The 13777-nt window shown below is 35.0% G+C and overlaps 1 protein-coding gene across 5 annotated transcripts in view; it reads left to right on the top strand.

The window, feature by feature from the left end:
* Positions 1–13451, top strand: part of LOC106883292 (tRNA endonuclease ANKZF1) — a 478270-nt gene extending 464819 nt beyond the window's left edge. For all 5 annotated transcript variants that reach the window (XR_016243084.1, XR_016243085.1, XM_089357310.1 and 2 more), the window contains 4 exons: positions 1683–1769; positions 9535–9648; positions 10621–10688; positions 13063–13451. Coding sequence is in view for 3 of the 5 variants with exons in the window: in XM_089357310.1 (XP_089213436.1) it covers positions 1683–1769; positions 9535–9648; positions 10621–10688; positions 13063–13180 (387 nt within the window). In the remaining 2 variants the exon portion in view is untranslated. The remainder of the gene's footprint in view (positions 1–1682; positions 1770–9534; positions 9649–10620; positions 10689–13062) is intronic.
* Positions 13452–13777: the final 326 nt, after the last annotated feature.

The following is a 13777-nucleotide window of genomic DNA, read 5'->3' as shown; positions in this document are numbered from 1 at the left end:
CCACCAATACTGACAATACTCCTTTTTCAGAAAACAGAGAGGGAGGCAATTACAGATAAGCACCCACTGCGATCAGAAAGAAATTCTTCTTTTCATATGTTTCTTCCTCTCTTTCCATGCATCAAATTCATTGGACAGCTGATAACAGTGTATTTTATGACCATGACCTTATCTGCTAATAGCCTCTAAAAAGTATCCATCCAGATAAACTGGCAACAATATTTCCAAATACAGAAAACAAATGTCTATGAGGCCAAAAGGTCTCCACAACACAACTGCAATTTTTAATGTCATGTCAAATGCCCTACTCACAGTTTATGCTAAGACACATTTTCCAGTTGTTACAAAATCATCTTATCTGCAAAACACTTTCACATTGATCTACTATTGGAACATCCCTTCTCTTACATGTATTATGATTATAAGTCAACGTATTTTCAATTGGTGAAGCGAAATTTGGTGATATTTTGTAAATAAATGTTCAAAATTACGTTATGCAATATTGAAATACCTTTTAACAACTTTTTTTGTAAAGAAAATGTGCATTACAATAGATGCTAATATGTGCCTTATGAATACATTTGAGCATCGTACAGACTGAGCTAAAGGCCAGGAGGCCCACTAGTGTATACTATATATATGTAATTTATATTATTATGTACATGTGTTTGTTCAGGCATTGTTATTTGGTTAAGATATTCATTTGGCAACGACATGGATTCAAATTCATTTCCACTGGGTGGCACTGTAGAGAATTACCTCTGCTGTTTCCTCAGGTTGACCAATTAGGAATGAAGATGATAAAGAGAAAGTGTAGAGAAGTCCACTATTTATGTCCAGCTTATACTGAGAGTCAGTGCTGGGATAGACAATGGGCAAAAATTTTGAATTACATGTTCATGACTTTATATCTGCTATAGTTACTTTCCTTTGTTGCTCAGCGAAATAATTTATTCTACTTTAACTGATTTTCCCGACCAGAAACATGTTACCATTATCCTATCTGGGGAAACAGAGAAAGAAAAAGAGAGAGTTTTAAGGATGAACTTAGATAGATAATTTATTCATTGAAATGCAAAAAGCCTAGCCAATCAGAGCTAGAATATATTTAATCATAAATCTGTTCATTCAGGTTGATGTGTGTTGTACAACAATAACAACTCAGGAATATACATGTTCTAAACTGATAGTTAACCAAGTACAGTCTATCCAGTTACCTCACAGTTATGTGATCACATAACAAACCTAAAAACACCATAGCTAGGTGTTCTGTAATAATATAGAATAGATTATATACATGCAACCAACTGTCTGACAAGCCAAACAAGGACCCTGCATTAATTATTGTACTTATCAAAAGTGATGTTATTTCCCATGAACCAAAGAAAAATATATATCCTTCATACAACTCTACTATCCTCATTGATTTTATTTGATGAATGTTTTACTGTGGCACTCCCTTCATTTTGTCAAGTTCTGAGCTAGAGGAAATATTGTCCATAATAGAATCCAAGTTTTGGTCAGTGTCTAATTGTTTTAGCATTCTAATACTTCTGCATCATTCAACTGTTTACTGGCTACTGTAAATGTCTTAAGATAGTATGTCACCATAGTAAGAATTCTATTTTTTTGTAATGACTCTTTCTTATGTTGCATTTAACTTCTTTTCTTTTTATTTCTAGATTCCTAGTCCATTGACCCCTGCACTAGAGGCTGAAAAGAAACAGAAAGATTCAATGAGAAAGAAAGTCAAACAGCAGCGTTTGAAAGTAAAAACAATCATATTCTTACATAAACTCTTATAGTTTGCTTGAAGTTATAGCTAGATAAAAAAGAACAGCTTTAACAAAGTCCTAATCATAAATTCCCAAACTTGTAGAGAAGTGCCATGAAAAATAACTCATACAAACCATAATTTAAAAAGTAAAGAAAGGTACAACAATACTGGATAAAGAGGAAACTAAGTTTATTCAACATTTCATGTTTTATTCCCCCAGGGGTCATTGAAAGAATCATTAAAGCTGAATTCATTTATTAAAAGAAATTAATTTTTCTTACTTTTGGAATTCTCTTTCTTATAACTATTGTATCTGCATTCACATTTTGTTTAGACATATATTCACTGTCCAATCTTATAGGCATCCTCAAGTTAAATTTGATTCATTTTTGCTTTATTCACCATTATGGTGGTTTTCCTTACTCTTCTTAGCTTCTAGCAACAAACACTCAACATTTACTGGAGATTATACATTATACTTGTGGCTAAAATACATTTTAGTCTCCCTTCATCTTAATCTGATTTACTTGATTACAATGTATGTTTCAGATAAAACTGTAAAGTAACAAATATATAGATAATAAAAGAAAAAATACATTTCACATGCATTTTGACTATGTTTAAATTAAAGCAAGTATAGAAGTGAAACAATTTCTTAATCTTAAATACAAACAACTAAAACAACATTAAAATTTGCATTGTTAGCCTTGAGAGACCCTCTCATATAGGTACTTGGTGCATAAAAGCATACACATTGATCATAGCAGATGAAATTTGTCTGTCATGGGTGCCAGAATTCTCATATTATGTGATTTTGGTTTATTGGACCTCTACATGCCAGCCAAATCTAGTTGCCATGATATGTATAATGTCAGCATTTTTTCAGACTCTGTGTTACAAATAGCCAGTAGGCTTATTAAAAATTGTAAGTGATGGAAGCAGTATTGATACCAAAAGGTGATCATTATATCTAACTTAAAATGGATTTTGTATTAGGACACCAAATACTGCATTATTAGTCACTGAGGAGATCCAATAGATCAAAGTCACATGAAATGGCAGTTCTGGCACTCATGACAAACGAATTTCATCTACTACAATCAGTGGGTGTGCTTTTATGTACCAAGTGCCTATATGAGAGTCTCTCAAGGCTAATAATGCAGTATTCAGTGTTCTAACATGGGATTACCGTGTGGTATTAATACTGCTTCCACCATTAATAATTAATTTTTGATAAGCTTGCTGGCTGTTTGCAACATCAGCATCTGAAAATATGCTAATATTCTATATATCATGGCAGCTAGATTTGGCTGGCATGAAGTGGTTAGTGCTTCCTACTGAAGAGGTCCAATAGACCAAAATCATGTGATATGGGAATTCTGGTGCCCATGACAGATGAATTCTGTCTATTACAATTTATGGGTGTGCTTTCATGCACCAAGCACCTATTTGAGAGGGTCTCTCAATGCCATTAGGTGTTCTAATGAAGCATCCGTGTTATGTTAGATATAATAATTACTTTTCGGTATTAATGCTGCTTTTGTCACTAATAATGTATTAAAATTTATCTAAACAGCCAAAGAAAGATGATATGTGATATTTAAAATACATAAAGGAGTTGATACCAGAAATGAAGAGGGAACTAGGCTCCTGGAGTTCTGAGATACAAATAACCTATTGATTTGCAACACCAACTTCAGGAAGCCAGCCAGTCAATCAGGTGACTCTACTAGCCAGATTGATTTCATTCTCACCAGACAGTAGGATGCATGGTTGCTCTTAAATACAAAGACCCTCCCTGGTGAAGAATGTACCCCTCAGCATAGACTAATTATTAGTGACTTTAGACTTGAAGTCAGAAGGGTGCCAAAAACCAGACCAACCTGGAAAAGAAGGACTTGGAAGCTTAGGAATCTTTCACATTGTCAGAGATTTAGGGATTTCCTTACCAAGAAATTTGATGATAGAGAGGAGGAGCTACTGTCCTGTGACATAGAAGGCAGCTGGAAATTCCTGCGAGACAGCTTGCTGAGTGTCACAGACCAAATCTGGTGCAAAGTCCCTTCCAGACCTAGAGTAACATGGTGGTGGAACAATACTGTAGACAGGGCCATTAGAGCAAAGAAACAGGCCTGGAAGAGTGGGGGTAGCAGGAGACTCCTTCATGAACTACCCAAAAGGGAAGCTAGGAGAGAGGTATATATAGCCAAGGGAGTAGCAGAAAAGAAGTTTGCCAATGTTCAGCAACGTAAGGACCAAAGAACTGAAGTATTTTGAATTGCAAGACAGTCTGTGAAAGAAAACTGTGATGTCATAGGAAAGAAATGTGTCCACATGGATGATGGTGCCCTTGCGTTTAATGATTCTGCAAAGAAAAATGCTTGGAGATGCCGTTATGAAAGACTGCTTAATGTGGAGAATGAATGGGAGGAGGAGAGTGCCGAAGGTTGACTTAATTGAGGGACCAGCTACCTGAATCAACAGTAGCCTGGTAGATAAAGCAATTACAGATATGAAGACAGGGAAAGCACTGGCCCATCAGGAATCACCGCTGAGATGCTTAAAATATTGGGCAGTGTGGGTTATGGTCTTGTCACTAGCATCGTAAATCAGGTAGTTCATAAAGGAGTTATACCCAATGACTGGTGTAGCAGCACCATAGTCAACTGCTACAAAGGTAAAGGTGATGCTTTAGATAGAAATAACTACAGGGGTATCAAAGTATTGAATCAGGTGATGAAAGTTACAGAGAGGGTCATAGCCCAACTAATTAGGGAGAGAGTTAGCCTAGATAAGATGCAGTTTGGTTTTGTGCCAGGTAGAAGCACCGCTGATGCTATATTTCTGGTAAGGCAACCACGAGAGAAATACCAAGCCAAAGATAAACCTCTGTACTTGGCTTTTGTTGACATGGAGAAAGCCTTTGACAGGATCCCCTGATCCCTTATTTGGTGGTCAGTGCGGAAATTGGTGATAGACAAGTAGCTGGTAAGAGCTGCACAAGCCATTGTACAAGGATGCTGTCAGTAAGGTGAGGGTCGGCAAAGAGTATAGAGAAGAATTCCAGGTAGAAGTAGGGGTTCAGTCCTTAGCCCCCTCCTATTTATCATAGTCCTCCAGGCAATAACAGAGGAATTCAAGACAGGCTGCCCTTGGGAGCTCTTTTATGGTGATGATCTTGCTCTAATAGCTAAGTCATTGCCAGATCTAGAGACAAAGTTTAGAGTGTGGAAGCAAGGTCTAGAATCGAAGGGCCTTAGGGTTAAACTAGCAAAAACCAAAGTCTTAGTAAGTAGGAAGGCAGACAAATCACAAACCCCTTCAGGTAGATGGCCCTGCTCGATCGGTAGAAAAGGCATGAGTAGAAATTCCATACAATGTACCCAGTGTAAGCTATGGACACATAAAAGGTGCAACAATATCAAAGGAAGGTTAACCAGGAAGATAGTTTTTGTGTGTGGTTGATGCACAGAGGCAATAAACACGGAAGATGTAGAGAAAACAGAAAACAGACTCCTTCACATGCCAGTGGGTAAAACTAGAAGTAATTGATAGCTTCCACTACCTAGGCGACTAAGTCTGTAGTTGGGGTGGTTGCTCTGTGAGTATAGCGGCTGGAATAAGAATAGCCTGGGCAAAGTTCAGGGAGCTCCTACCTCTGCTGGCAACTAAGGGCCTCTTGCTCTGTATGATGCACGTGTGCAAACTGCTATGCTACATGGCAGTGAAACATGGGGCATGACTGTTGAGGACATGCGTAGGCTTGAAAGAAATGAAGCTAGTATGATCCGCTGGATGTGTAATGTCAGTGTGCATACACGACAGAGTGTAAGCATGCTGATAGGAAAGCTGGACATAAGAAGCATTAAATGTGGTGTGCAAGAGAGATGACTGCGCTGGTATAATCATATGTTACGTATGGATGAGGATAGCTGTGTGAGGAAGTGCCATACCCTAATTGTGGGAGGAACCTGTGGAAGAGGTAGACATAGGATGAGGTGGTGAAGCATGAGCTTTGAACATTGGGCCTCACAGAGGCAATGACAGGAGACTAAGCCCTTTGGAGATATGCTGTGATTGAGAAGACCTGGCAACTAAAGTCAGATCACAACCATGGCTGATGCCAGTGGTGCATGTCCGGCCCATTTAAGAGTACCCTTGATGTGTCAGGTGACATGATATACTTCAGAAGACTTGTTGAGTCAAGTAAAACCAGAATTTTAGCTGTAGCTAGTGCCCCCTGATTGCCTCCTGTTCTGGTGGCACGTAAAATGCATCATCCGAACGTTGTCGATGCCAGTGTCCCCCAACTGGCTCCCGTGCCAGTGGCACGTAAAAAACACCGCCTGAACGTGGTCAATGCCAGGTCCACCTGACTGGCTTCCATGCCAGTGGCACGTAAAAAGCACTATCTGAACGTGATTGATGCCAGGACCACCTGACTGGCTCCCATGCTGGTGGCACATAAAAAGCACCATCCGAATGTGTCCAATGCCAGTACCTCCTGATTGGCTCCCATGCTGGTGGCATGTAAAAAGCACCCACTACACTCTCAGAGTGGTTGGCATCAGGAAGGACATCCAGCTGTAGAAACATTGCCAGATCCGATTGGAGCCTGGTGCAGCCACTGGCTCTTCAGACAGTCAAACTGTCCAACCCATGCCAACATGGAAAACGGAGGTTAAGCAATGGTGATGATGATGATGAAAAATATCTTGAATATAACAGCTATTGATAAAATATGAAATAGTTTTATTGAGTAATATCAAATGTTATGTTAATTCAGCTCAAGTGTTTTTAACTGTATGTACATAGCCAAAATTACATATTTAAAATCATTGGTAATCTAGAATCAATGTGAAATGTAGGTGAGTAGTTGAGGAAAACATTGATAGTGTTGAATCTCCAAAGTGGATTCTTAAATATATTTAGTAAGGGAAATGGAAATAAGATACGATTGTAGGAGATGATATCGAGTGGTTTAAGATGGAAGCAGTTTATAGTTGTAAAGTGTTTGTTATTGAAAGCTTACCTAGTGGGTGTTCAGTCTTCTTTAGTGCAATATAAGTTTCCTAAATTATATTTGTATAAATTTATCTTAAGTTTGATTTTACTGTTTTCTGTTAGTTTGAGTCTTTTGCCAAATATCTTTTCAAGAACTTCAAAGTAACTTTTGAATACATATTGTTTCTATTCCACAATTCTACTCTATAAACAGGCTCTTCACTTATAGTGGTTTAATATTACTATTACTATAATTCTTTCCAATATATTGTTATATTTGGAGTAGTCTTTTTTTTTTTTCGTTTACCACATGATTTCACATCAGGAATCTTGCAAAACAAATACGTAAATGCAATCTTACCAATATAATTTAACTTAAAAGGATGTTGAATATCACCTTGTTCATATATGACTCCGCATTTATATTTCATGTTACATGCAGCACCCAAATAATTTTTAGTCATTATTGTCATTTTATTTCATTTTTTGCATACTTGCATGAATTATGTAGCTACAACATAACACATCCAGAGTATAATGCCGGTTTTATAATTGCTTAGCATTCCTTATGTTAACCAATATATATTATCTAAAACTGAAGCAAGAATAATTTGAAGATATTACATTGACTTTTTTATATTGCAGCAATTATTTAGAACAATTGTATGAGTAAAGTACTCAACTGCTGACCATATGATCATAAATTCACCACATAAATTAACCTCACTAATAAATTAACTCACTAATTTACCTCACTAATAAAATAGTTTGTACTTCTCAGTTTAAGTGATTTGCAATCGTTGAAAAGTAATTGTACACCTGGGATACCAAAAGGATAAGCAGATATGCCTCGGAGAGATGACTATCGCTATGAAGAAGTAAAGTGAATGAATGACCTGTTTAGTGAAAGTGCTTTGAGATGGTACTAGCAATACATAAAGTAAAAATAAAGCAAATAAAAAAAAGAAGTGTCCATCAAAGCAAACTTATGCATAGTATGAAAGAAGCATTAATTCTTTTGTAACCATGTTTTTAATTAAATATATAATCCATATGTTTTGATTCATTTAAAAATAATCAAGAATTTGGAGGGATTTACTATGATATCTAACTTCTTCATTATCAAGAAGGTGTTTGTAACATAATTTATAAATATTTTTCAATCATATAACTATGACTGAAGGTTCAAATTTAAATGCAAACACTTTAAAACAAGTGATTTTGTATCATAAAACTAGAGACAGTGTCAACATTAGATAATGGATGCTGAATTGATGATATCGTGAATTGTAGTTAGGATTGAAGCTGGTAGAGTTAATATTTAGTTTTGTTCCTTTACTTTCTAAGTTCAAAACCCACATTGTCTTTGCCTTTCATTTCTCTAGACTTTATAAACTATACACAAGTCAACTACTAACTCCATTTAATTTACTGCATTTTATCTCCTACAAATTTAGAATCTTGTGCCAATGCAAAACCTTCTGCTTATATCAAGCAGATATATGGTTTAGTTGAGATATCTTAGGTGCTTTTGATCACTGATTCCTAAAAAGGGATAGGGAGGGGTGTTGAAAGCCTTGAAGGAACAGTGAGAAAAATATATCAAGGGGGCTCTGGAAACTTTTTAGGTCATGTTATAAAACCAATACTGTCACTTCTAGTCTAGGTGTTATAAGGTATTCCTTGGTTGATAGCTAGCAACTACCATTTGTAATGAAAATGGTAACCTGTAAACTTATATGCTTGAATACTAATGTTGACATTTCCAATGAATGAAATACTTTGATTTTAAGAAATTAATTCTCCTTACAACAATCTGCTCAGCTTGAAAATGAAACCAAGGCACATCCTTTTGCAATCAAACACAACCTAACATCAACAGCAATGGAAAAATTTCTTTAGCCACAATAATTCACTGACAATTCACCTATCTTAATTAATCTTATAAATAAACCATGTACTTTTATGAGTAAAATAATAAACCTATTTACATTTATTTAAGTTTAATATCCTCTATCCATTACTTGTATCATGTAATAATAAGGATGATGGGAGGAGAGCAGTAGTATATTTCCAACTGTTTTAGATGAGTATTCAGCAAAAAAAGGTCGAGAAATACTGCTTTAGATATTTTACAATGTTTGTTTTGGTACTTCACTTTTGTAAATTAAGATGTCATAGAATCGCATGCTTTTCATCACTAGAGGAAGATGGTGGAAAAGTAGCCATTAAACTTCTGAAGTAATTTAAGTGACTGTATATCTCAGTATAAATAAAGCCTTTGTGTGTAACCAAGAGAAATTCTCATGTAGTAATATGAATGTTTATTTGTTCTACATGTAGCTGAATATAGTAAGGGTATGATCTCAATTGTATAATAGCGCTATGGATATTGCAAAATGCTTCTGCTTGAATACAATATTTACCAAAAAACTTGCTTAAGTTCATGAATAATATTCCTCATTATGATTATTGAATAACATTGTATGTCTCCAGGTCAGCTCTTATCTAACAGACCTATGGTCAAAGGTATTTCAACTGCAACCATCTCATTTTTTGTAGATGTTCTAGGACTGCATTTTCTCGTATATCCTTTTCTTATTTTGATGTGGTAGGGTGTATGATTTTGAAGAAAATTCAGCTGCTATTTCTAGTACCTCTAACAACCACATGGAGGCTCCTTATTGCTTAAAATTTTTATTGTTGTATACTGCTAGCTGAAAATTAAAGATCCACATTGAAATATTTTTCAGGAAAGAAGATCTATTGACAAGCAAAGAGAAGCTTCTATTGAAGAGAGCAACTTGAAACAGCAACAACAGAAATTGGAAGCGCTTCGTTTCAAAAATCTCTCTGAACGAGAAAAAGTAACACAATACACATTATACCCTGCACTAATTATTATTTTTAAGAAGATAATTAGCTGATGTTAATTCACTCTAAGAGTTGCATTTTAAGAATACTTGGAAAGAGGTCTCTTTTAAAGTATAGGCAATGCTAATTTTATTTAAGCTCTTGCAATTAATATAATTAAACCAAATCTGTTTAATTAATGAAAACATCTATAAAGAACACTTGTTAACTGAGTACATATTCATGGTGAGCTAATGCAGATAGAAAAATATCAGAATTAATTCTTACTATTAACAACTTCTGTCTGTGAGTTGCGATCCACAACCTGTATTAGTCGACTAGTCTTTCATCAATAAAATATGAACCAGTTAATCAAAAGTTGGAGGAATCACTTTGGCATCAGAGTACTGAACTGACTGATAATTCTTTCAGAACAGCCACTAAATAATGGAATTATCATATAAACAAACTACTTCCCTTTTTGATGGAAGTGGCAACAAGCCTTGATAAAAGCAAGAAATAAAAATAGAGATAAATCATGAACATTCTGAAAAAAGTTATAATTCATACAAGACAAGAGTTTATTTATATTACAATCCTTTTTGAAGCACTATTAAATTAAACAAGACATGAAATCAACCCAAGCCAAATGCAATATATTTATGTAGAAAAGTAGTAACTGAGATGAATACCTCAAGCAGTGTGTAGTAATGTAGTAAAAATACTAAAGATCAATCTTTATGTTGAACAATTTTATTTTTCACATCATAGTAATCTTCCTAAAATTCACTTTTAAATGGAAATTCAAATGAAGCAAATTTTCAGCTTAGCTTGTTTAAGAAGATAGTGACAGTGTTTAAAAATCCTTTAGAAGAAAAGAAATCTATTTATGAATTCCAGTAATTAAAAATATTAAATATATTTTTTGTTGAGTTTTCTTTGATTTAAAAAACAAGTAATTTATCTTAAATTTAAAATATTTCCAGAGAGCTCTTGCAGCTGAACGCCGAATCTTAGATGCAAAAGAGTCTGATGAAGAGAAACCTGTTTTTAGGTATGATATATTATATTTAGCATGTTGAGAGCTTCTATCTTTGTTGGCACCTAAGGACCTCTCCCTCAGAGTGAAAGGCAGATTGTATGATACCTGTATGTGTACAGCTATGCTCCATAGCAGTGAAACATGAGCTTTGACTACAGAGGACTTACGAAGGCTTGAAAGAAATTATGCTAGCATGCTCCACTGGATGGGTGATGTCAGTGTGCACACATGACAGAGTGCAAGTGATTTGAGAGGAAAACTGGGTGTAAGAGGTATTAGATGTGTGCAGGAGAAAAGACTGCACTGGTTTGGTTCTGTGATACATATGGATGAGGACAGCTGCATAAAGAAGTTCCGAGCAGTAATTGTAGAGGGAACTTGTGGATGAGGTAAACCCAGGAAGATTTGGGTGAGAAAGGATTTTAAGATGCTGGGCCTCACTGAGGAAATGACAAGGGACTGAGAGTTGTGGTGATTTACTGTACTTGAAAAATCGTGCCAAGATATGTAAAATTACTGTCATCTATACATACAGGGTTGTCCTTTACAGGTGCCAGTGCCATATAAAATGCACTTATGCCGGTGCTGTGTAAATGCACCCAGCGCACTTTGTAAAGTGGTTAGCATAAAGAAGAGCATCCAGAAACCATGCCACAACAGACAATTGGAGTCCTCACTGGCCAGCTCCATGTCAAACCTTGCAGCATGGAAAATGGATGTTAACTGATGATCATCATCATGATGATGGTGGTGATGGTAATGATGATGTATTATTATATCCATCTAGTATTAGATTGAAAAGAAAGTCTTGTTGCATTTCAGGAGGAGAAAGACATTTTTATTCCAGATAATATTCCCCTTCATTATTTTGCAAATTGTTGAAATTTTTGGTGTATAATTCTCCAGATTCCGAAGTGAAGAAATAGTCATTGTCATTTTTAACCTGTACACAATTAATAAACTGTTTTCTCGCTAAATAATGTTGCAAGGATCTGGAAAGATGATTGACACCCTTCATATTCTATCAAACATGGGGCATAACTTTTTCGGATGTAGGTCTGGTTTGTGGAATGATTTTCCTTTTTCATTGAGTGCTTGCCATTGGCATTTTTGTTGGATATGATTAAAGAGAACTCGCTTTTCATAACTTGGGGTGATTTTCCCTGGAAAGGTTCAGTAACAAGTCAATGACAAGTAAAGGACAACTCTTTGATTAAGCTGAGAAATAGTCAGATGATGAGGGACACATTACCCAACATTAGACACTGTTTTGCTAATCCTCATTCAGCTTTCTTTAGATTTTCCTCAACTACAGTTTTCAGAAGCTCAATATTGGCAGAACTTGGTCATGCAGATTGAGGAGAATCTGCAAGAGAAAATCTTCCCAAGCAAAACTGGCCAAACCATCATTGGCATGTCCAGACACTTAAAGCTTCATTTCCATAAGCAAAACAAATACTTCTTGCTGCTTCCATTGCTAAAGAATTCCTTTTGAATTCATTTAGCATGCAGTGACTGATGTGGGTGTGATCTAAACTCATTTTAAAAGGGTAAAATTGATATAAATTTAACCCCTATGGTATAAAATATTCTGAAAAGAAAGGAAAAAGCATTAGAACGTAAAAATTAATGTTTATTTTTTATAAGTGTTGAAAATGTACCACCAAAGTGATCATGTCAAAAACTGACAGGTTAAATTGCTGGAACACATTCATTAAATCTAAACCTTACGACTTTCGACATTCACTATCTGTCTAGATGACAAACAGATCACATGGTAATATGGTTAGCAGTAGGCAAGGTGTCTATCTAAAACAATTTTTGCAAAGATACACAAACTCCCACATATGCAAACACCATCTGACTATGACTGAAAGGATTTAAAGTAAGGAAAAGATATATTTGTGTATGTCTGTGTAGTTGAGGTATTATGTTGTTATCCAAGAAATTTCTTAGGCTATCTTCATTCAAATCCTTTTCTAGATGTTAAAATGGATAAGAATATGCATCTAGTTAGATGTATACTATCATAATTTGCCCACACATTGTCAACTAGCCTTGAGTGACTCAAAAATTAATTACCAAAAATGAGACTTAGACTTTGTAAACCCAAGTGAATTATCAGTATCAAGTTTAGTCATTCACAATTCTGTTGAACATTATTTTATCTATATTTACTCTTTACCAGCCTAAACCAGTTAAGCTGCAATAAGTGTCTCTATACATAACAATAAATTGTTATTTAAGCCAGATCTTAACAGAGCTTTCAAGTAATATTCTGTTCATCAAACAATGGCATAATCACATTAAATGATAATTCACATAACCATCCATTTGAATGAAGTTCTGAACAAAACTGACATTTTTTTTTTCTTTTCCTTTCTAGCCGGTGCTCACAATGTCAATGTAATATCAGTGGACTGGTCCCATTTGAATATTACAATTTCAGATTCTGTACACCAAAATGCCTTAAGGATCACCGTTTAAAATCAAAGACCAGCTGATTGCAGCTTTAATGGAGAGAAAAAATTCTGCTTCAGGTTTTTGAGTCCATAAATGATAACCGCTTAAATCTTAGTTTTAAAAAAATAGATAAACTACTTCTGAACTGAATAAATCGTAAATTTGGAACAATTGAAATATGGTGAAAATGTATTAAAACTTGACATTAGTGTTCTCAAGACCTATGCATCATATCTGAAAATTGTTCATCTTTTTTATTTCAGAGTTATAAAATCCTTGACAGTTGTTCATAATTAAAATTTTCTATACAAACTATGACTTCCTGATCAATATCAAGATAAAATCTTATAAAAGGTTTTCATTGTAATCTCTTAAAAGATTTTTTAAAAGTTTTGACTAGTTTTTTTTATTGGAAAGTTTATAAAAATTTCAAATTCAAGTATTTTTCTTAAAGTATTTATGACTGAAGACTAAATGCAAGAGTGGTAAGTTTTTATTCTATCTTTTAAACTAAGTTTTTTTCTGTCTTAAGCTAACCAAAATAATGTCAGTCTGACATCATGGCCTATGGTTCATATCACATCATCAACACTAGTTTCAGTAGCTCACTTAGTTGTATATAATCACTATGTTAAAGT

Source organism: Octopus bimaculoides, chromosome 9 (assembly GCF_046866305.1).
Source record: "Octopus bimaculoides isolate indiv1 chromosome 9, ASM4686630v1, whole genome shotgun sequence".
Taxonomy (NCBI): Eukaryota; Metazoa; Mollusca; class Cephalopoda; order Octopoda; family Octopodidae; genus Octopus; species Octopus bimaculoides.
Note: the sequence above shows the minus strand (reverse complement) of the source record. Positions and strands in the feature narration are given on the sequence as shown.